The sequence below is a fragment of the Saccopteryx bilineata genome, chromosome 5 (genome assembly GCF_036850765.1).
Source record: "Saccopteryx bilineata isolate mSacBil1 chromosome 5, mSacBil1_pri_phased_curated, whole genome shotgun sequence".
NCBI lineage: Eukaryota > Metazoa > Chordata > Mammalia > Chiroptera > Emballonuridae > Saccopteryx > Saccopteryx bilineata.
In genome coordinates, this window is record NC_089494.1 from 85011541 (window position 1) to 85036266 (window position 24726).

The following is a 24726-nucleotide window of genomic DNA, read 5'->3' on the forward strand; positions in this document are numbered from 1 at the left end:
TTTAGATTACAAATAACATGGTCTGAACTTTTAAGTTTGTTAAAATAATTGTAACTATACATCATAATTATGACCTAAGTATTAAAATATAAAATATATCATCAATATAAAGTACTTCATTCATTCAACAAGCACTTACTAAGCATACTGTCTATATAATATAGTGTTCACTGGGTTTTAATTTTAAGTCGTACTTACTAGCTTTAAAAATCAGGTAGATTCTTCAGGTTGTATGAAGTGCTTTGGTCTTATGTAGTAACCATTTAATTTTCTATTAACTTTTGTTTAGATGCCTGGAATGATGTCTTCAGTAATGCCTGGAATGATGATGTCTCATATGTCTCAGGCTTCCATGCAGCCTGCCTTACCGGTAATCTTGTGAAAATAACTATTTCCTGTGATGTTTTGATTGTTTTTATATATGAAATTATATATGTATATTTTATAACCAATTGTATTAGCTTTGAGTGCCTCTTGCATATTGTAACATAAGATGGGAATCACAAAATTAGAGTGGACTTTTATTTTTAGTTTCTTCAATGATAAGCATTTACATTTTTCCTGTATTTATAGTCTAGTATATAAACACCCATATTTATTAAGTTAATCCTACATTAAACAAGACTAGAATACTAAAAAGTGTAATTTACCAGTTAGACGTAGTATATTGGTCTCCTAGCATTATAATCAATTAAAGGGTAGACATTTGCTTTACTTGAGTGCCAAATGGAAATTGATATAATGTGATTTAATTCTAGATTTAGAAGTCAGAAGTTTGCATCTGAAATCCGTATTTCTTGAGACTTCAGCTGTGGCACATTACTTAGAAAATGTTGAACAACCTTATCACCCTTATTGGGTAGTATAGTGATATATAAATCATTATGGTATTCAAATTTGCACAACTTCTTTATTATGTGAAAGCGCAGTGGTTGTAATGAACAGATGTGGCATATTCCATTGGAGTGGTAAGTTTGCAGTACCTTACTCAAAACCTGTAGTACTGTCACACACACACACACACACATTATTTTTAACATTATATGGTAATATATTACATATACTATATACTTTATCAGAATTTTCTGTGAGGTCTTAAGGAGTGCTCAGTAATTTCTAGCACAATATTTCTATAGCAAAACTTAAGGATATTTCCTCTAACATAAAGACTAAAGTTCATCTCATTCAGGGCAGGTTTTGCCATTGAGTTGTGGGTATCATACTTGAAAAACATTAGTTTTCAGAGCTTTTTGGATTTCAGAATTGTGGGTAAGGGGTTATGCATCTGTGTATAGTTGGTGATATAAGTGCTTCAGTAGCCCCAGATTATTGATTTTTTTTTTTTTACAATTATAGCAAGCTCAGGGAACTGAAACCACTAAAACTTAACAAAAATTCTTTGAGTCATTGGCTTGGTCATTAGAAGGGACTGATTGTTCTTTATGAGGAACTTATGTGAAATGAGGTAAATATTACTAATTTTATATTTTTTTTCTTATAGCCAGGAGTAAATAATATGGATGTAGCAGCAGGTATGTATACCATTTATGTTGGTATATATTAAACTTTGTTTGAATAGTAGCTACCATAATCTAATGAGGAATGAAAGCATTATCTTTTGGGCTTTATAATCAACTCCTGATTTTTTTGTCTTTTTCTAAGTAGTGGGAAATAAGGAGAGTATTCATAATTGAATCCATAAGAAACTATAATTTTAGATCAAGTCATCTGGGACCAAATTTGGTCTACAGATAAACTTTGGCCTACGCAGTGTTTTTAAAATTTGTAATTGCTAACATTTAAAGTGTGCTGAATTTACATAAGATTTTAATTAGTCTTTTTACCCAAAGATTGGATTTCTCTTGAAAAATTGAATGGTCTAAATATTTATTGTTTACAATGGTCCTTGTACTCAGCGAATATTTGAATGAAAACCTCTGCTAGGGTCACATTTGTACTCAACAAACCTTGTAGAATGGAGTAGCACGTCCATACTTTAAATGTGGAGCATGTATTCTTACTGGCTTTCTGGATTACTTCTCAGTTAAGTCCTATTACTGCACCTGTTACCGGCTTGTTTTAACTAGTGTGACTGTAATATGTAATAGTAATACCTCTGTCTAATGCATCATTACCACTTACATACATAGTAAATAATGTTCCACGTAAATTAGTGTTTCATTAAACTTTATCCTATATTTGCACCAAAACAGTTTTGTTTAAACATTATTGGTCAGATGTGTTTAAATGCTCTCTGTACTTTCCTGCATGTTTATAGGGGACATAATGTTTTTAAATGTTTTACATATATCATTTATTTAAGTTGAAGTGCTGTTCTGAAAAAGCTAGTATCATATTTTTGCTTATTTAAATATCTAGAGCTGATTACTGTTACCCCAAATAATCCTAGAAAATTACCTTAACATTTCTTTTTAGTTACTTTTAAATATGATGAGACTATCATAATAGCTTTTTTTAATTGCCCTCATTGGAACCTAGATAGTTGAAGTTGCCAGAAATCTAAAGCATTGGATCAGAAGTTTGAGGTATTTTTCTACTTCAGTATTATAGCAGAGAAAGAGGACACCTGTAATAGTAAGAAGAGAAACAGGACACCTATAATAACAAATGTAAGAATACTTCTCAAACCAGCTCAGAGTTTGCAGATTGAGAGTGAAAGTGCCACTTAATTCTGAAAATGCACTGCACTGTAGGTGTTTATTTTGTGTAAAAGAGTAATCACTTAGGTCATATGGAACATTTTTTAAGGTATTTATTGTGATGGGATTAAAGTGAAAGAAATAGTATTAAATATTTTTGAACTATTAATTTGAACATGATTTATCACATTGTAAGTCTTGCTCTTTTTCTTTCTTTTTTAGGTACAACAGGTGTAAGTACCTCTGGAATACATTTATTTTATTATACTTCTTTAGAAGCTTACCATATTCATCCTAATTTCTATGTTAAAAATCTACTAAGTTGAACTTAGTAGCTTTTATTTCTGTGCCAAATGTTGAAAAATTGAATGGTATATATTTTTTTCTTTTTTTTTTTTACAAGAATTTGAATTCTACCCATCATACTTAGAAAGAAAGGAAACAAAATTTGTAGATGCACAGTAAATTAAACCAATAACTTTCAATTAAGTATTACATTAGAGAGTACTCTTATATACAAATATTTATGTACCCTTGTTTATTAATGTAAACCTAATGTATACTTTTCCTAATACATAGTAGTTCAAAATATTTTTTGCTTGTACTGTCCTTAACACAGTGTCAGAAAAATAAATAGAATATTCAGAATTGCTTGATTCTCAGCATTGGCTTTTAATATAGTAACTTCTAGTTCTTTTTGCTAATGCTTCTGTATAGATATTCTGTTATACATTTTTGTGGTATTTTGGGAAAATAATATAAGCCTGAGAACTCAAAGATGGCTTTTTTATGATTATTTTTAGTAGTTTTATTCTTTAGCCGCATTGTTTCTTTAATCAGTGAACAAAGAGTAGATATGTATAATTTCATTAAGTCGAAACTAGTTCTGGGAGGTAGCTGTTATCCCCAGATTGAGGAATGCAGAAAGCTTTGAATTGATTGCAGATGTTAATAATTTAAATTGGGGGGGAAAGACTTTAAATTGTGAACTGTATATAAATACTTAAAATTTTCTTTTATCTTTTGCTTTAAAAGTTAAACGGTTATAGCATATCTAATTGGCATTCTTCCATTATAAATGCCTATTTTTATTTTTGACTAATAGTAATTTTTTTTTATTCTCCCATCTTCATTCCCATGACTCACCCTACCCCACCCCCAAGAGCTGGTCAATTGGATAATATGTCCTAAGACATGTTTGTATTGGCAAAAGCTTATGAAATTATTTTTGTACAGCTTTTTTTTCTCCTTCAATTCTTCATCTTTATTATTATTTTTTGACATAGTTTTTGGTATACAAAATCAATGATACAGAACTTGTATACATAAATTAGTTAACATCTCTTACCATATAAATTACAAAATTTTTTTCTTGTGATGAGTACTTTTAAAATTTACTTTCTTAACAACTTTTAAATCTGAAATATAGTGTTACTAATTATAGTCACTATGCTGTACATTCATCCCCATGACTTATTTTATATTTTATAGCTGGAAGTTGTACCTTTTAACCCCATTTCCTCATTTTGCCCACTACCCAATGCTCCCTTATTTTTGTTTTTATTTATATTTTACATATTAGTTAGATCATGCAGTGTTTTTCTTTCTTTTTTGACTTGCTTTACTTAGCATAATCCCCTCAAGGTCCATCCATGTGTAAAATGGCAAGGTTTCATTCTCTTTTACACCACATCTTGATTCATTCATCCATTCATGAACACTTATTTCCATATCTTGGCTGTTATAAATTATTCTGTAGTGAATACGGCGGTCCATATATCTTTTTGAGTTAGTATTTTTGTTTTCTTGGGATAAATGCCCACAAATGGAACTGCTGGTTTATATGGTAGTTTTATTAAGGAACCTTTATACTGTTTTCCATAATGGCTATACCAGTTTGCTTTCCTACTAACAGTAGTGCACAATGGTTTCCTTTTCTCTACATTCTTTTGAACACTTACTATTTCTTCTGTTTTTGGTAAATAATAAATTCTAACACATATGAGGGGATATATTATGGTTTGATTTGCATTTCTCTGATGATTAATGTCATTGAGCATCTTTTCATGTGTCTGTGGTCATCTGTATTTCTTCAGAAAAATGTCTTGTCAGATCCTTTGCATATTTTTTTCTTTTTTCTTTTTTTTTAAATAAATTTTTATTAATGTTAATGGGATGACATTAATAAATCAGGGTACATATATTCAAAGAAAACATGACCAGGTTATCTTGTCATTAAATTATGTTGCATACCCCTCGCCCAGAGTCAGACCGTCCTCTGTCATCCTCCATCCAGTTTTCTCTGTGCCCCTCCCCCTCCCCCTAACCCACTACCTCCCTCCCTTCTGCGCCTTCCCTCCCCCCACCCCTGGTAACCACCTCACTCTTGTCCATGTCTCTTAGTCTCGTTTTTATGTTCCACCAATGTATGGAATCATGTAGTTCTTGTTTTTTTCTGATTTACTTATTTCACTCCGTATAATGTTATCAAGATCCCACCATTTTTCTGTAAATGATCTGATGTCATCATTTCTTATGGCTGAGTAGTATTCCATAGTGTATATGTGCCACATCTTCTTTATCCAGTCTTCTATTGAAGGGCTTTTTGGTTGTTTCCATGTCTTGGCCACTGTGAACAGTGCTGCAATGATCATGGGGCTACATGTGTCTTTACGTATCAATGTTTCTGAGGTTTTGGGGTATATACCCAGTAGAGGGATTGCTGGGTCATAAGGTAGTTCTATTTGCAGTTTTTTGAGGAACTACCATACTTTCCTCCATAATGGTTGTACTACTTTACAGTCCCACCAACAGTGGATGAGAGTTCCCTTATCTCTGCAACCTCTCCAACATTTGCTATTACCCGTCTTATTGATAATAGCTAATCTAACAGGGGTGAGGTGGTATCTCATTGTAGTTTTGATTTGCATTTCTCTAATAACTAATGAAGCTGAGCATCTTTTCATATATCTGTTGGCCATTTGTATCTCTTCCTGGGAGAAGTGTCTGTTCATGTCCTCTTCCCATTTTTTTATTGGATTGTTTGTTTGTTTGTTGTTGAGTTTTATGAGTTCTTTGTAAATTTTGGATATTAGGCCCTTATCTGAGCTGTTGTTTGAAAATAACATTTCCCATTTAGTTGGCTGTCTGTTTATTTTGATATCAGTTTCTCTTGCTGAGCAAAAACTTTTTATTCTGATGTAGTCCCATTCATTTATCTTTGCCTTCACTTCTCTTGCCATTGGAGTCAAGTTCATAAAATGTTCTTTAAAACCCAGGTCCATGAGTTTAGTACCTATGTCTTCTTCTATGTACTTTATTGTTTCAGGTCTTATATTTAGGTCTTTGATCCATTTTGAATTAATTTTAGTACACAGGGACAGGCTGTAGTCGAGTTTCATTCTTTTGCATGTGGCTTTCCAGTTTTCCCAACACCATTTGTTGAAGAGGCTTTCTTTTCTCCATTGTGTGTTGTTGGCCCCTTTATCAAAGATTATTTTACCATATATATGTGGTTTTATTTCTGGGCTTTCTATTCTGTTCCATTGGTCTGAGTGTCTATTTTTCTGCCAATACCATGCTGTTTTGATTATCGTGGCCCTATGATATAGTTTAAAGTCAGGTATTGTAATGCCCCCAGCTTCATTCTTTTTCCTTAGGATTGCTTTGGCTTTTCGGGGGTTTTTATAGTTCCATATAAACCTGATGATTTTTTGTTCCATTTCTTTAAAAAATGTCATAGGAATTTTGATGGGAATTGCATTAAATTTATATATTGCTTTGGGTAATATGGCCATTTTAATTATATTTATTCTTCCTATCCAAGAACAAGGAATATTTTTCCATCTCATTGTGTCTTTTTCTATTTCTCTTAACAATGCCTTGTAGTTTTCGTTATATAGGTCCTTTACATTCTTTGTTATGTTTATTCCTAGATATTTTATTTTTTTTGTTGCAATCGTGAAGGGGCTTATTTTTTTTTAGTTTGTTTTCTAATATTTCATTGTTGGCATAGAGAAACGCTATGGACTTCTGTATGTTAATTTTGTATCCTGCGACCTTACTGTATTGGTAATCTTTTGTGGAGATTGGTTTCTAGTAATCTTTTTGTGGATTCTTTGGGGTTTTCGATGTATAGGATCATATCATCAGCAGAAAGTGATACCTTTACTTCTTCTTTTCCGATATGGATGCCTTTTATTTCTTTGTCTTGTCTGATTGCTCTGGCCAGAACTTCTAGCACCATGTTAAATAAGAGTGGAGAGAGGGGACAACCCTGTCTTGTTCCTGATTTAAGGTGGAAAGTTCTCAGTTTTATGTCATTTAATATGATGTTGGCTGATGGTTTATCATATATGGCCTTTATCATGTTGAGATATTTTCCTTCTATAGCTTTGCATATATTTTAATTGTATTGTTAAATATTTGCTGTTGAACTGTATGGCTTTTTTATATAGTTAGGATATTTACCCCTTATCAGATATGTGATTTGCAAATATTTCCTCCCATTCTGTAGGTTGCCTTTTCATCTGTTAATGGCTTCATTTGCTATGCAGAAACTTTAGTTTGCTGTAGTTCCCCTTTACTTATTTTTGCTTTTCTTGTCGTTGCTTTTGGAACCAGATCCAAAAATTACTGCCAAGACCACTATCATCGAGCTTACCACCTATGTTTTCTTCTAGAACCCTTTATTCATTTCAACTCTTATATTCAAGTCTTTATTTTTTAGTTAATTCTTGGGTTCAGTATAAGATAGTAGTCTAGTTTCATTATTTTGAATTTGGCTGTTAAGTCTTCCCAACATTATTTATTAAACATCTGTCATTTCCTTATTGTGTATTGATGAAGCTTTTGTCATAAATTAAATGACCATACATGCATGGATTTATTTCTAGATTTTATTTCTGTTCCATTGACCCATGTGTTTGCTTTTATGCCAGTACCATACTGTTTTTTTTTTGTTTTTGTTTTTTTTCATTTTTCTGAAGCTGGAAACAGGGAGAGACAGTCAGACAGACTCCCGCATGCGCCCGACCGGGATCCACCCGGCACGCCCACCAGGGGCGATGCTCTGCCCACCAGGGGGCGATGCTCTGCCCATCCTGGGCGTTGCCATGTTGCGACCAGAGCCACTCTAGCGCCTGGGGCAGAGGCCACAGAGCCATCCCCAGCGCCCGGGCCATCCTTGCTCCAATGGAGCCTTGGCTGCGGGAGGGGAAGAGAGAGACAGAGAGGGAAAGCACGGCGGAGGGGTGGAGAAGCAAATGGGCGCTTCTCCTGTGTGCCCTGGCCGGGAATCGAACCCGGGTCCTCCGCACGCTAGGCCGACGCTCTACCGCTGAGCCAACCGGCCAGGGCTACCATACTGTTTTGATTATAATTTCTAATACAGTTTGAATTCCAGGAGCATGATGCCTCCAACTTTATTCTTTCTCAAGATAGATTTGACTATTCAGATCTTTTGTTGCTCCATACAAATTTTAGAATTGTCCCATTAATGTGAAATATGCTGTTGAAACTTTGCTTGGGATTGTATTGAATCTTGATTGCTGTGTGTAGTATGAGCAGTTTTACAATATGTATTAATTCTTCCATTCCATGAGCACAAAATATTTTTCCATTTATTTGTGTCTTCTTCAGTATCTTTCACCAGTGTTTGATAGTTCTTAGTATACATGTTGTTCATTTCCTAGGTTAAATTCATTCCTTGTTTTATTTGTTTTTTTTATCCAGTTGTAAATGACATTGTTGTTTTAATTTCTCTGATAGTTCATTGTTAGTGTATACAAATGCAATTGATTTTGTATCCTACAGCTTTACTGAATATGTTTAATATTTTTGTTGTAGCCTTTGGGGTTTTTGATAATGTAATATTATTTTTTCTGACATTGTACTATCTTATTCTGTGGCTTACATGTTTCTTCTCTGACCCCTCCCTTCTTTAAGTGACCTGAATATTTTTATTGGTCTCTGTTTTCCTTCCCTATATCTTTTGTATAACTTTTTAATCTATTTTTCAAATCATCCAAAAGGTATTTTTGGTATTTTGATTAGAGTTGCATTAAATTTATCAGTTGTGTCTTTTGCTTGCAATTTGTGGCTTATTTTCTTACTCTTTTGACTGTCTTTGGCAAAGAAGTTTTTAATGTTAATGAAGTTTAGCCTGTCAGTTATTTCATGAATTATGTCTTTGGATGTATAAGGCATACTTTTTTTGCATTATGATTAGAAAACAGTCTTAAGATGATCATTTTTTTTGCACTTTATTAAAGCTACATTTATGTTCTATTTTAGAATCGGTTTCTCATTATACAACTTCTTTTCCCATTATGGTTTTTGTTTTAAATTCTATTTTGACAGGACAAACAGCTATCATAGTTATTTTTATTTTATTGCTTTGTAAAAAATTGTTATATTGTAAGTAATTTTTATTTCAAGCTAGTTATTGTCAATTCAGAGATTTTTATATTTTATCTTATACCCAGCTTTATTACCAGATTCTCTGGATAATTAGAATCATTTTTTAAATTTTAATTTATAAATTTCATGAGTCTTTAGCATTAAAGCAAAGAGAATTTAATCTCTTTCCCCATATTTATACTAATCATTTCATTGTACTGCTGTGCTGTTTGTTGTATCATAGTGATTGCAGACTCATGCTTTTGGTCATGATTTTAATAGAAATGGCTTTAGAATTATTTTTATTGGTTTTTGATAAATTGTCCTTTATCATTTAGATATTTTTTATTTTTACCTTTTTAATACTTGTGAATTTTCAGTTTTCAGAATGTGGTTTAATCATAATGAATCTGTTAGTATAATCACAGTGTATTTTTTCAATTTGTTAATAAAAATAATTTCTTTTATAAATTGCCCAATATTAAACCTCCCTTGCACTTCTACAATAAATTCTATTTGTCAAAGTGTACGCATTACACTTTAGCCAAGGATTCTCTTGGCTAGTATTTTATCTAAATTTTTACATTTATATTCAAAGTAATATTGCCTGCTTTTCTTTTAGGATACCTTTTCTGTTGAATTTTGTTACTAATAAAGAACTTTATCTTTTTCTATGATAGTGATATTGTAATTCTTTTATTTAAAGGTTATATAGTATTTTGCTGTGAATCTGACTGGGTATCTTTCAGCTTCTATGGTAATTGGAATATTCTAGTGTGCTGTGCTTTCTGGTTTGAATTTTGATAGTTTGTGAGAAAATCATTTTCTCTAGATTTTTTTATTTTCCTTAGAGTAGTAAGAGGATCTTCTTATTTAGTGTTTAGACTTTTTCACTTTATTCCTCTTTTAGTTTCATTCAATTGAGCTTATACATTGAATAAAAACTTAGGAGAATATAAATGTTTATCTCTATTACCTATACATCAGTGGTCCCCAACCCCCGGGCTGCGGACCGGTACCGGTCCATGGGCCATTTGGTATTGGTCTGCAGAGAAAGAATAAATAACTTACATTATTTCTATTTTATTTATATTTAAGTCTGAACGATGTTTTATTTTTAAAAATTAACCAGATTCCCTCTGTTACATCCGTCTAAGACTCACTCTTGACGCTTGTCTCGGTCACATGATACATTTATCCATCCCACTCTAAAGGTTGGTCCGTGAAAATATTTTCTGACGTTAAACCAGTCCATGGCCCAAAAAAGGTTGGGGACCACTGCTATACATAATTGAATTTGATACTGAATTTATTCACAGTTCAATTATTGACTAGCTTTTCTAAATTTGAAAATTATATTATCTTTTGATAATTATATATTTTATGTATATATTTTGCCACTACATCATTTGTTACAATGTCTTACTCTTTTTATTTAACACAGCATTTTAGACATATCCTAATATGTTAAAAACAGATCTGCAGAAGATACATCTTATAGAATATGAATGGACTGTAATTGGGTGGTTATTGAATTTAATTTTTTACCACAACAAGCAGTCCTGTAGGAAACATCTTTGCAACTGTAGAAATGGGATTTTGTGAAATTTTAGGATCAAGAACTGTTTGCATTTTTATTTTTGATAAGAATACTAAGTTGCTGAGAAGTACTAATTTCATTCCCAATAATAGCATGAGCTTTTCCTTTTCTTCACAACTTCTTAACATTGTAGTCTAATAGCCTTTTTCATTTATTTGAGTAAATGGTTTCATTTTAATGTGTGCTTCCTTGATTTACTAATGAAGTTAAACATGTAACTGTAGTATCTCTGCTGAGGTCTATGAGTGGCCATGTTTTTTATTCCATTAGATTAACTTACTGAGTGTAGATTTTTCTGTATTAAGGATAATGATTTTAATGCCTTATTTTTCTACTATATACTCCCAGTTTATCATTTGTAAAAATGTTAACTTTTGGTGGATTCCCCAGAACTGCAATTTATGTCAACTTTATATTAGTTCAATAGCTGTGTCAGTGATTAAAGTAATTTTGGAAATGGTGTCATCTGTGACAAAACTGCAAAGTAATGTCGAAGCTCCAATGCAAGGAGTATCTTAATTCCTGCAAGGCCTCAGAGCAACTGATCTTAAGGTTAAAAGTAATTCGCTTGCTTTGTTCCATTCAAAATACACATCTAAGTCTTTGTTAGATTCCCCCCAGTTCTGCAAGGGCTGTTTAATTCTTTGATAGGCAACTATTGGTTATTGTTCTGAAGTTAGTTGCTGATATATCCATTAATGCTGTATGCCATTTTTCATCTTCTAGTCACCATTCTAACGTATTTGTTTTTAAATTTTTCTTTTAAAATATTTGTTTGGCCAAAAGCAAGATAAATTATGATTTTACTTTAAGCTGGAGTTTTAAGGAAAAGGAGCAAAAAGTATCAGATCAGTCATTTTTCTGCAAAATTAACTTCTCTAAGTGAATCTGACATAACAGTTAAGATATTAGTACAGAATTTATATTGTCTGAAGTGATTGTTTCATTGATGCAAAGATTTGGAACCTTGCTCATTAATAGGACCTTAGTTTGGGCCACAACAGTGTTGTCAGGAACTCATAAGCTAGCCATGTTACTTTATTTTCTTGTGCTCTGTTTTCTGTAAAGTAGGGATAATAATTGGTACCTACATCATAGGATTGTTAAAAGGATTAACTGATAATCGATCAAAAGCAATTAGCATAGGGCTTAATATTTATCTGTCCTTATTGGTAGACTGTCCCTGAATAAAGCAAGCTTGAAACAGTGTTTCAGGGTTGGTAAAATGTGCTCTTCAGAGGCAGATATGACTGAATTGTTTTAGTTTTGTCTTATCTTTTATTTCCAGAATCTCTATGAACAAGTCATTATCCCTCTGGAATTTTGGTTTTCTTATTTGTAAAATGGGGGTAGTGGTCATTCCTGCCTTCTAGGGTAGTTCTAAGGCTCAAAGTAATAGATAGTAAATACATATTATTTACTATTTGTTTTACTGGTTTATATATTTTCTCTCTTTATCCCCATTATTTGGTCTTTTACATTCCATCATCTTATATAATACATGTTTATTTCTGACGAACCTCCTCTTTCTTGGATGCCCTTTAGCACATGTGACTTGAGAAGTTTGAATATAATTTTGGAATTTAAGGATTTCTCTTTAGATAGTACAATCTTGCAATACTACTGAGTATTTCTTTCAAAAAATATGAAATAAATAGAAACCTCTTTATTTAATACGATTTAATTTATGACATAAAGCTTTACCCATACAATTGAAGCTTTTGTATGTCTAATAATATCACTTTTTTTTTTTTTTGTATTTTTCTGAAGCTGGAAACGGAGAGAGACAGTCAGACAGACTCGCACATGCGCCCGACCGGGATTCACCCGGTACGCCCACCAGGGGGCGACGCTCTGCCCACCAGGGGGCTATGCTCTGCCCCTCCAGTGCTTCGCTCTTTTGCGACCAGAGCCAGTCTAGCGCCTGGGGCAGAGGCCAAGGAGCCATCCCCAGCGCCCGGGCCATCTTTGCTCCACTGGAGCCTCGCTGCGGGAGGGGAAGAGAGAGACAGAGAGTAAGGAGAGGGGGAGGGGTGGAGAAGTAGATTGGCGCTTCTCCTGTGCCCTGGCTGGGAATCGAACCCGGGACTTCTGCACGCCAGGCCGAGGCTCTACCACTGAGCCAACCGGCCAGGGCTAATAATATCACTTTTTGATGAGAAGACTTAGCTAAGTAGGTGAATAACTGTGCTAAATATTTTTAACAGTTATTTAAATGCACTAGAGAGATTGTAGTTGTCGTATCTTATACATGGCGCTAAAACAAGTTAGAAAGCTTACTGCATCTTCTGAATTGTATTTCTGCATTGTTCAGAAATCATTATAAATAGCTGTTAGATGACCTAATACTTCCATAGGAAGGGTCAGTCATTGTCAAACAGCTCAGATTTTCTCAAGTGTTTTTTTCAATTCTTCTGGCTGTCTTTATTTTTTTTTTGTTCTAATTCTCTTCTCAAAAGTTATAGAAAATAATCATCTCACTTAATCTGCTTTTTTGTTAAAGTTATCAGTTTATGTCCTTGAGTCATCTCTTCTTGTTCTGCATTCCTACATTTTACAAATGTTCCTTACATAATCTAGTGATTTACTAGCATATTTGTTTTTACCCTTTAACATGTCTGAGATTGGGATGCATTCTATAATTCATAGTGTCTATAGTTATGGCTAGTTGTACATGATTGGACAGTAGAATGTGCCAACATCAGGAATGAATGTCAGTGTTTGGAAGAAAATTCTAGTAATAATTGTGCAGTGCTCTTTTATCAGTGAGGAATAAAATGATAGTTGGAGAGTAGGAAAAGCAGTGAATCATGTTCATATTATCAAAGCAGAAATTAAAATGGGTCTGTTTTATTACTCATTGAAGTTGATAAGGAAGAAAGAAAAATTAGGTTAGCTTTAAATAAGTGCAGAAGAAAATTAAGAATCCGGAATAGTGGTTTTTAGTTATTTTGTTATTTTATTTTTTTTAAATGCAGCATTATCAGTATTCTTAATGCCACAGAGTGGGATACTATATGAAATACAATGGAAATCAGCAACTCTGATACAAAAAGTGTTCTCAGTGTGAAGTTTGAGGAAGTTAAGTACTTTATTTGCCCATTTTCCTTTTTATATATTCACAAAAGTGATATATATATAAAGCCAATGTCTAAGAATAAATTCAAAAAAATTTTAACAAGTCTGAGTGATAGAAAAGCAAGTGATGGTTTGACAATTTTACTTTCTTAGAGGTGTGTACAATAATGTTTTGTCTTAAATTTGAATATGGAAAAATTATCTCTGTTACCCTCTTTCAAGCATACTTCAGTTTGTTAACCATCTGAAAAATCTGCCTGGCTGGACTTAGTACCTTTGCTCTCATTCAGTAATTCATTCATTCATGATTCCTTGTAAAACTAGTTTTTAAGCCATTTATTAAGGTATGATTGACATATAAAGATCTATATATATTAAATCTGTGAAACTGGATTTTTTGGGGAACAGGTATACACCTGTGAAACTAGCAACCTCATCAAGACCATAGATATCTATCACCTCTCAAAGTTTCCTTCCATACCTTTTATTATTTTGTAGTTTAATATACACATGTGGATATGTATAGTAACCTTGTAAGACTCTTAACAAACTGTTATGTGAGGCATCGTGTCTATTAAAACCTGAGGTTTTACTAGGGATTTTTAGTAGGTTCTTAGTGGTTCTTTTGAACTCCAAGAGGGGATTTATATTCTGTATCAAACTAGCTTTGCATAACTCTTGATCTCACCGGTCTTGTTGAAGCATTTGGATTCACATTTTATCCCTGTTAAATTCACCTTGTTGATTATTAAATTCTGATTATTATTCAAAAGTCATTCTTTAGAATTTTGTCCAACTAGATGTACATATTCTTTGGATTTGGGTTGTTGAGATCAGTGAACCTGTACTACATTAGCATGGACTCTTATTTATAAGTCATTGATTTTCATTGCTGAAAGATTGTCTTATTTGGTTAACATTGCTGTCCTCATAAGAACAGTCATGATCTTACCATTCTGAGACTTTGTAGAGAAAGATCCTAAAACCTGAACTGATTCATTGCCTTTAAAGTGCTTTTAAAATCTGTATTTCAGTTACCTCTCAATTTGTATTGATAAATTATTTTAAATGCTTTCTGAACTATCAAAAAGTGTGCTCATTTTATTCTTTTAATTTCTTCATATGTTGCTTTGAAACCAATGAAATGGCACTGTTAAAAAATTTAAATGTTTTTGTAATTTCTCCCTTTCTCTCCCTCTTCCCTCCCTTCCTCCCTCCCTTCTTTAAAGAAATCAATGTGGACTGAACATAAATCACCTGATGGAAGGACTTACTACTACAATACTGAAACAAAACAGTCTACTTGGGAGAAACCGGATGATCTTAAAACACCAGCTGAGGTAAAAGTTTGAGGACTGGAAATCAGGGATTATTAAATTTTGTCTTTTTTTTTTTTTTTTTTTGGTAGTATTTCATGGGTATTTGACTATCAGAATAGTACTGCTTGCATCTCAGAAAGATATTCAGAGGAGAAAAGGGTTAATAAACACATCAGTCAACAAGAAGACAAAACTCATTCACTTCTTTGAACAAACCAGTTTTATTTACTGCTTTTGCCCCTGCTCAGGAATCCTGTTGGCTGACCTTGATTTAAGAAAGGTGCTTTAAAGAATAAATTAAAAGACTATCTCTTATATTTATTTATTTTATTTATTTTTATTTTGGGGTATTTTCCCAAAGTTAGAAGCAGGGAGGCAGTCAGATAGACTGCCTGCATGCACAGACCGGGATCCACCCGGCATGCCCACCAGGGGGTGATGCTCAGCCCATCTGAGGTGTTGCTCCACTGCAACCAAAGCCATTCTAGCACCTGAGGTGGAAGCTATGGAGTCATCCTCAGCGTCTGGGCCAACATTGCTCCAGTGGAGCCTTGGCTACAGGAAGGGAAGAGAGAGAGAGGAAGAAGAGGGGGAAGGGTGGAGAAGCAGATGGACACAGTGTGCCCTGGCCGGGGATTGAACCTGGGACCTTCCACATGCTGGGTCAATGCTCTACCACCGAGCCAACCAGCCAGGGCCTACGTTTATTTTTTAAATTTATGTTTCAAATTGTTTTCCTCTTTATAGCAAACCTAGGTGATTTCATGTGTTTTCTACTAAGTTCTTACAATTTTCAAATGGGGTTGAGTTCATGGAGATGAAATTAAATTACAAATGCTTCCCTTCTCTTAGAGTGGGAAATTGTCTCTGGAAAATGTCTTTCCAGAAGTGTATATTTTTCATTTTATGTTGCCTGTGAGGAACTCTGAAGTCCTAAATAAAAGTAGATCTGGAATTTCAAGCTATAATTAAAGTTTTTTCTTTCCTCCCTTCTTAATTGAGGTATTTGAGGAGATAAAGGTATTTTCCAGCCACACACTAATGTGTGCTGCAGTACTTGGAGGATTGGTAGATATTTCAATACTGACATATTTAGTAGTATTTATCAATTATGTATTTGCCCAAGATACTCTGTCTGCAATTGAGTTTTCAGTAGCATCCTCATGCTACCCTAACTAGTTTATATATTAAATTTTAAGTATATCATCCTTATGTATTGTTTCCTTACATAAGGTAATTAACGTAGATTTGTAATAAATTATTACAAAATAAATTATGAAGCTGAAATCTAAGCATCACTAAATCAGATTTTGCTTTTTTTTTTCAAATTTTATGTTTTTTCTAATTGCATTAGTATTTGCGAAGTCTGTGAAATGTGGATAGTAATGTTTACCTTCAATGATGTATAAATGGCAAGAACTTGTTCCTTTCTCTATGTAAATTTGGAATAATAGTATAAAGTTACAGTGTTATTGTAATGATTAAATAATATTTTCAAACCTTAACATCACTAGTAAGTATCTTGTAATTGGTAGCTTCTATACCATTACCTCATAATAAGTTTTCAAATTGTGTGGCTCGATAATATCTAGTGAAAACAGTGATGTGAATGATGAGTGATGCTAAGTACATTACTGTTAACTGAAGGTTTTTATTTGCTTCCAGCAACTTTTATCTAAATGTCCCTGGAAAGAGTACAAATCTGACTCTGGAAAGCCATACTATTATAATTCTCAAACAAAAGAATCCCGTTGGGCTAAACCTAAAGAACTTGAGGATCTTGAAGGTAAAACAAAAGAAAAATCATTCTTAATGTTAGTTTTTTACATATAGATGTCATTCACACAAACAATTTTTTATAAAAAGGATTGTTCAAAGGCCTTATTTTTTAAAATTAAATGATTAGAGTGTTTTAAATGGTAACAGTTTTATGGGCTCTTATTTTCTTGTTGCTCTAGATATCAGTTCTATAGATTTTAAATAGATTTTTATTTGATTTGATTCCACTGAAACTAGGATACCAGAATACCATTGTTGCTGGAAGTCTTATTACAAAATCAAACCTGCATGGTGAGCTGCTTTGATAATTCATTTTCTGTCATTATTTAACATTTTTAGAGTTATTTCACTAATGTTCACTAACATGATTGGATAAATCTACAGTGAGAAGTCTCTAAAGAATTTCTTTCATTTTAGGGTTATATTATAAATGAGCTTGTAGCTTTTAAAGTTGTACTTTTTTCTTGGTTTTTTTTTTTAAGTTATATACTGTTGGAAAATTGAACATTTATATAATGTACATAATTCTAATTACAGCTGTGGGTGTTGGTGCATACATGGAATATTTAACTGATAAATAATTTTGTTTAATATATTGTAAGACTATATACATTTAATGCAGATTTGATATAATTACAACATTGCAAAATAGCCCTAATGCTTGTTATAGGAGAATTATGGTAAGAAAACTATCATGCCTCACTTAACAAAGGGAAGATTTTTTTTTTTTTTTTTAGGGAGAGAGATGAGAAGCATCAACTTGTAGTTGCGTCACTTTATTTGTTCATTGATTGCTTCTCATACGTGCCTAGACGGGGATGGGGGGGGGTTGGGAGCTCTAGCTAAGCCATTGACCCCTTGCTCAAGCCAGCAACATTGGGCATAAGCCAAGACCTTTGGGATCAAACCAGAAACCATTTATATGATCCCACGCTTGAGCCAGTGACCCTGCACTCAAGCCGGTGACCTCGGGGTTTTGAACCTGGGACCTCAGTGCCCCAGGCCTGTGCTCTGGCCTTTGAGCCACCACCACTGAGGCCAAGGGAACATTTTTTAACATTCCCAGCTATTCAGAATACTGTTTAAAATATAGAAATAGTTACTACCTCATATAAAGCCCAGAACTTAAAATAGCAGAGATCATCAGTAAGAATTGTGATTTTAGTTCTTTTACTTTCACTTCTGATAGAATCTAGTGTTAAACCATTATAGGTGAAAAGCAAACAAGAGTGTAGGTGAATGGAGCTAATAAAGTAGTCTACAATGGGAAATGACATCTGACAGGAAAGAAAGAATAAAAAATTCTTAAAGGCACTGTGGTCTTGTCTATTTACCTTTACCCTGTGTCACCTCATAGGCTTAGATCATTATTTGTATCAGAAAAATATGTTAATAGGCCCTGGCCAGTTGGCTCAGTGGTAGAGTGTCAGCCTGGTGTGCAGAAGTCCCGGGTTTGATTCCCGGCCAGGGCACACAGGAGAAGCGCCCATCTGCTTCTCCACCCCTCCCCCTCTCCTTCTTCTCTGTCTCTCTTCCCCTCCCGCAGCCGAGGCTCCACTAGAGCAAAGATGGCCTGGGCGCTGGGGATGGCTCCTCGGCCTCTGCCCCAGGCGCTAGAGTGGCTCTGGTCGCAACAGAGCGACGGCCCAGAGGGGCAGAGCATCGCCCCCTGGTGGGCAGAGCGTCGCCCCCTAGTGGGCGTGCCGGGTGGATCCCGGTAGGGCGCATGCGGGAGTCTGTCTGACTGTCTCTCCCCGTTTTCACTTCAGAAAAATACAGGAAAAAAAAATACGTTAATGTATATTAGTAAAGGTAACCCCTTTAGTATGTTTTGTCAGCCCATCCTAAACAGATTTTCAAAATGTTTTAGTTTTAAAAATATTTTCAGAGTCAAACTTAAATTATCACTTACATGGAGCACCTCATTCCCTATTGATGCTGAGTAAAACATTTTTGTTATCCCTACAGAAAAATTTATTAACCAGAATGAAAGTTGGAATATGAATTTAAATCTTTAAAGCTCAATTTAAATCTCTACTAGCATTGGATAATAATAATAATGTAGATAGGTAGATTCCTAGTTTAATGATGTAAGAAATATCAAGCTCATTTCTGATATAACTCTATGACATCTAGTTGGTGTGCATAACTATCTACCTGTCAGTGCTAGTATATATGTGCAGGAGTTTCATTCTGTTTTGAGTTTAGTATCTTAAAAAAAATAACAGATAGTTTTGTCCCTGGGGAACATACTATTTTATTCCAGAATTATGTAGATACTTTCAAGGAGTTGTCCCTGTAGCCAGCAGTCTTTGGGAAAGTAAGAGTACGTGAAGAAGCTTTCCTAAAGACTGCTATTTAAATTTATCTCCATTCTGTAGTTGCTGCCCTGGAACTTTGGAGCAAGCACTTGCTCAGTTAAAAGTGGTGGTATTTTTCTTATTATGGTAATTAAATCTTATTGTATGGAACTTTTCTTTATCTCCTTTAAAGTTTGTTTTCAGTGATTATATTTAAAAACTATATCTTCTATAACTTTTCTTTTTTCTCTTTAATTAGCAATGATCAAAGCTGAAGAAAGCAGGTAAGCAATTTTTTGTATCATTACTTATTTAGAAACTTGGTATCTCATAATCTTGTTTCAACTGTATATAAATAGTATTAACATGTTAGGCCTTATGGTTTGGTGTCTTTGGGGAGGAATTGAGGGTGGGGAGAGGGATATTGACTAAAGGTGTACAGTGATGATTTACTAGACAGTGATGATTTGAATCTGGACTGCATCCATTTATGAATTAAGATTGTGTTATAGAAAAGTCCAAAATTTGGTTTAAGTTAATTTGGGAATGGGTGAAATGAATAAAATTTAGAGATTTATGATATAGGTCAAATTTTATGGCATGATATAATATGGTAGGGCATTTTGTAAGTGAAAACGATTATTAGACTTTTGGAATGCAGTATTGCCTGATTGCCTATCATACATTTTCATAAATGCTTGGTGCTGAATTAAAGTAATCCAGTTTCATTCTGTCGTTTTAATTTTTATGAATGGCTTAAAAGTTTGATAGCACTGCCTTTTTCTCCCCTTTTAAGAATGTCTTTGTTCATTTGATTGTATGGCAATTAAAAACTAGCTTTATTTGGTTTTGTAATTATTAGTGATGAAATGATAAGTTTTCTCTTTTTTAAATATAGTAAGCAAGAAGAGTGCACCACAGCATCAACGGCCCCAGTTCCTACAACGGAAATTCCAACCACAATGAGCACAATGGCTGCTGCAGAAGCAGCAGCTGCTGTTGTTGCAGCGGCTGCAGCGGCTGCAGCTGCGGCTGCCGCAGCCAATGCCTCCACCTCTGCTTCTAATACTGTCAGTGGACCTGTTCCAGTTGTTCCTGAGCCTGAAGTTACTTCAATTGTTGCTACTGTTGTAGATAATGAAAACACAGTAACAATTTCAACTGAAGAACAAGCACAACTTGCTAGTACCCCTGCTCTTCAGGATCAAAGTGTTGAAGGGTCTAGTAATGTTGGAGAAGAAACATCTAAGGAAACTGCATCTGAGTAAGTTTAGTGGCTTTTCTGCAAATCAGTACCAGACAAGAAATTTCTCGTTTAGTCAGTGGCTATTAAGTGTTAACTTTTTGAGAATCAAAACATTAGCCTTTAGATAACATGATTTTTGAGGCTGAATTTTGTGGAGTTTTGTTATCAAATTCTGGCCAAACTAATCCACAGAAGTTTTAGGAAGTAGAGCTTCCTAGGATGAGACACATTTAAAGAGGTTGCCCAGAATTTAATAATCAAGATATATTGTCCAATATTTTAAAACAATCAGTGCAAAAAGTCCATGATTAGTAAAATATCAAATTTTAAATAAAGATTAGTGTTACTGATTTTCTTTTGTCTCAGTCTCAGATAATGGCTTAGCACAGCACTACAAGGAAGTTTGCTATAGTTCGATACTGAAAAACAAGCAAAAGTCAAGTAAACAAGAATAAAGATAACAGCAAAAAGCAGGGAAACTATTAAATTGATAAAACTTTTTTAACACAGCATAATGCAAGTACTTGTGTATCCTATGACCTAGTAATATTTCATACAGCGATGCTTTAAACAGCTATAAATAAAAAGTAATCCTGAGCTGTGTGCTTTTTGACTTTTAATAATATCCACATAAAAAAAAGTTAACCATGATATCAAGATTGAAATACGATCACCCATCTTAATTTTTAAGCATATTGCTTTTATATCTCTACTCCCAGTGGTGGAGTTCAAATAATTTAACAATGGTTCTCTTCCCTAATGACTGTTTTAAGTATAAAAAAAGATATACCGAAAGGTAGTTTATCATTTCATGCATTTAATACATAAATAAGAACAATAAAAAAGGTACACCAAACTAGATTGTTATAAGAGTTTTAAAGTATTAATGAAAAAATACTAAATAGTAAAAGTGGAAGCAAAGAATGAAGAATCTTAGGAGTCTGATGATGACAAGGGCTTAGGTCTTTTTGACTAAACTTCTTTTGTAATATTCAATAAAAAGCTGAACTCTGGGGAAAAAAAAAGAGTTTTGAAGTATTAATGAAAAAATACTAAATAATACCTGAGAAGAAAAACAATACAAGTTGTCACCCCCTGGTTGGCACTTTTCCTCTTGACGTTATGTTTGTTTACTGAAGTAACAAACACAAGGGAATTAAAAGGTCGTATTTCATCAAAAATATAATGAATTTTGTGAAGTGAATAAATAAATATTACTTGCATAGTTCAGTCAAATTTTTTTACCTATGGATGGAATGAACATTACTGCAGGCACTTAGACTATGCTGTTGCACAGATGAACATTAAAAAAGTAATACAAATTTGTGATTTTCACATTAGGTGGCTGCCCAGGTGCCCACCTTAACAAAAACTGTGATTTACAAGTGCAATTTTAACAACCAGTTTGCTGAACTCATCAAAAAATTAGGTATTGGTTCTGCTGAACCAGTGTAATCTGGCTGAATCCCACCACTGCCTACCCCTTTTTGTAAAGATTTTGTTTTTTGTAGGTACACTTTCTCAAAGTGAAAATAGCTTTATAACTCTTATGTTTAGAGGTTTTTAAGCCTGACCAGGTGGTGGCACAGTGTATAGGGTGTAGGCTTGGGATGCTGAGGACCCAGGTTCAAAACCCCAAGGCTTGACCCCATGGTTGCTGGCTTCAGCAAGGGGTCATTGGCTCAGCAGGATACCTCAGTCAAGGCACATATGAGAAAGCAATCAGTGAACAGCTAAGGTGCTGCAACTATGAGTTGATGCTTCTCATCTCTATTTCTTCCTGTCTCTGTCTGTCCCTGTCTGCACCCATCCAAAAAAAAAGATTAATAATAAAAAATGTCTTTTAAAAAAATATATATTTGAAGGTATAGAAGTAATTTTTACAGTTTATTTATATCCTGCCCTTACTCTATATGTTTAAAATTATGTATGTGTATATGAAACATCTTCCACATCATGTTGAATGATGGCCTTTTATTAACATGCATAAGTTTTAAGTGTACTCATAGACATTTAGGCTTGTTGGAATAATAGTTTTTTATATCTTTATACTTACTGTATTTTTTCCTCTATAATTTGTTTTTTTTTATCATTTTAACAATTGTTTTCTGATTTTTTTTCAAGTAGAGAGTTTAAATATATTTGTATTTTTTTGTAAGTATGTATTTCGTTATCTTCCCTAAGCTTTCTACTTTAAGTTTTTTTCTGAACAGTTTTATATAAGGAATGTTAGTATTATGTAACTTTTAATTTCATAAAGACCCCCAAACAAGTAAACTATCAAAGAGTGAATACTTTGGGTTTTGTAGATTCTAAAGTCAGTCCCGGTGGCTAAGTGCTGTGGTAGCACAAAATCAGCTGTGAACAGATGGGAACTCCTGAGCATGCTTGTGCTGTTGTATTGAAATGGACAACAGGCTGGACTTGGCCCGTGGGTTTCCATTTGCCAACCTGACTTGGATTGATCTTTCTTTTTCATATTTGTGCTTGTTTGCCCAAATTTTCAGTAGCTATGGCACTAAAATGAAGGCATTAAATAAGTTTTATAAGTCCTGTAGAAATATTAAGTTGTGAACTAGGGGAACCAGTGTTTTAGTGTAATTAAATTTTTTTTTGGCCTTTGTGCAGGATCTTAACTGATCATTTCAGAAAACCTATATATTACCTTTATTTTTTTTTATGTCTAAGTATGTATGTGGAGTTCATAGAAGAGACTTTTTTCTAAAATTGTCTAAATTTAGCTCAACATCTAATAGCTAACTGCTAAATACAGCAAATGTTTATATAAATTATAAATAACATGTTTAAATTTCTCTCTAGTTTTACTCCCAAAAAAGAAGAGGAAGAAAGCCAGCCAGCAAAAAAAACATATACTTGGAATACAAAGGAGGAGGCAAAGCAAGCATTTAAAGAATTATTGAAAGAAAAGGTATTTATATTAGATTTTTGTATAACATATGCTAGTCAGTAAGTGACATGACTCATTAGTGCTGTCAGTACTGTGATACCTGTAGTGAAATGCTAATTTCATTAACTGTTGTAACTGAAAATGAACTGAATTTATCCATTTTTTTGTGAAACTGACATTAACAAAAACCTATTGTGTACAAAGGTATACAGTAAATTTAATGTAAGGTTATTTTATTCATAAAACATGTTTATTAATCAGTCATCTTAAGAAAAAGTATTCATGCTTTTTTTTAAAACATTTTTATATTCATGACAAATAAGATGACCTTTTAAAATTTCATTTAGAGAGAGACACATCGATTTTATTGTTCTACTTATTTATGCATTAATTGGTTGATTCTTGTATGTGCCTTGACCAGGGATTGGGCCCACAACCTTATTGTCTGGGGACACCACCTGAAATACTGCCAGGGCCTCATGCTTTGTTTAAATTTTAGTTTAAGTTTCTTTTTAGTCTTTAGGTATATTATTACCCAGATTTGTTTTACTTCAATAAGAAATTATTTTTTTAGTCTTTTTTTTTTTGAGCTTCTGCAAAGGGAAGTGTTTGTGGCAATATACTTTGTTCCATTTTTTTACTTTTACTATATTTGTAAAAAATTTTAATTTTTCATTAAATGGTTTTCAGCGGGTACCGTCTAATGCTTCATGGGAGCAGGCTATGAAAATGATCATTAATGATCCCCGATACAGGTAATAGTTTTGTTTTGTTTTTAATTTACTTTTCACTTTGAGCATAGCCAGCCTAGCAAATTTCAAGTTTATGAATCAGTATAACTTTCCACTCCCGTTGTCTTTTATTATTTTGAATACCAAGAATAGAGGTACTCTATGTCTAATATGAACCAAAAATGCCAAAAGATTTGTTATAGAATTTGAGTATCCTGCTACAGATGAAATTAGAATTATTTTGAGAGTAGAAATTATTTTCTGTAATCATTTCTGTACCTTTAATTATTTTTTACTTTTAATATCTTACTGAAACTTTAATTTATGAATGAAATCAGTTGTATTGTTTTTCAAAGTACTAACACTTGATCATCCTGCCGTTATTTATTATTATGTGGCATTTTTCTATTAGCGCTTTAGCAAAGTTGAGTGAAAAAAAGCAGGCTTTTAATGCCTATAAAGTTCAGACAGAGAAAGAAGAGAAAGAAGAAGCAAGATCTAAATACAAAGAAGCTAAGGAATCCTTTCAGCGTTTTCTTGAAAATCATGAGAAAATGACTTCCACAACCAGATACAAGTAAGATTTCTAGTGATGCTTGGTATATATGTATTACACTATTTCTGTGTCAGACTTTTTGCCAAGTGCAGTAACTAGTCCATAGATGCTCATTAAATTAGGTTATTATAAGTATGGCAGTTTTATTAG

The 24726-nt window shown here is 33.4% G+C and overlaps 1 protein-coding gene across 2 annotated transcripts in view; it reads left to right on the forward strand.

Moving 5' to 3' along the window:
• Positions 1-24726, forward strand: part of PRPF40A (pre-mRNA processing factor 40 homolog A) — a 60918-nt gene that overhangs the window by 18238 nt on the left and 17954 nt on the right. Inside the window, exons 1-9 of one of the 2 annotated variants that reach the window (XM_066233341.1) lie at positions 2887-2893; positions 14967-15077; positions 16722-16842; positions 17073-17126; positions 19395-19419; positions 20034-20399; positions 23202-23310; positions 23980-24044; positions 24433-24597. In XM_066233341.1, coding sequence (XP_066089438.1) covers positions 14973-15077; positions 16722-16842; positions 17073-17126; positions 19395-19419; positions 20034-20399; positions 23202-23310; positions 23980-24044; positions 24433-24597 — 1010 coding nt within the window. In that variant the 5' untranslated portion in view covers positions 2887-2893; positions 14967-14972. Of the gene's footprint in view, positions 1-289; positions 371-2886; positions 2894-14966; positions 15078-16721; positions 16843-17072; positions 17127-19394; positions 19420-20033; positions 20400-23201; positions 23311-23979; positions 24045-24432; positions 24598-24726 lie in introns of those variants that run through there. The other variant, XM_066233342.1, reaches the window with a different exon arrangement.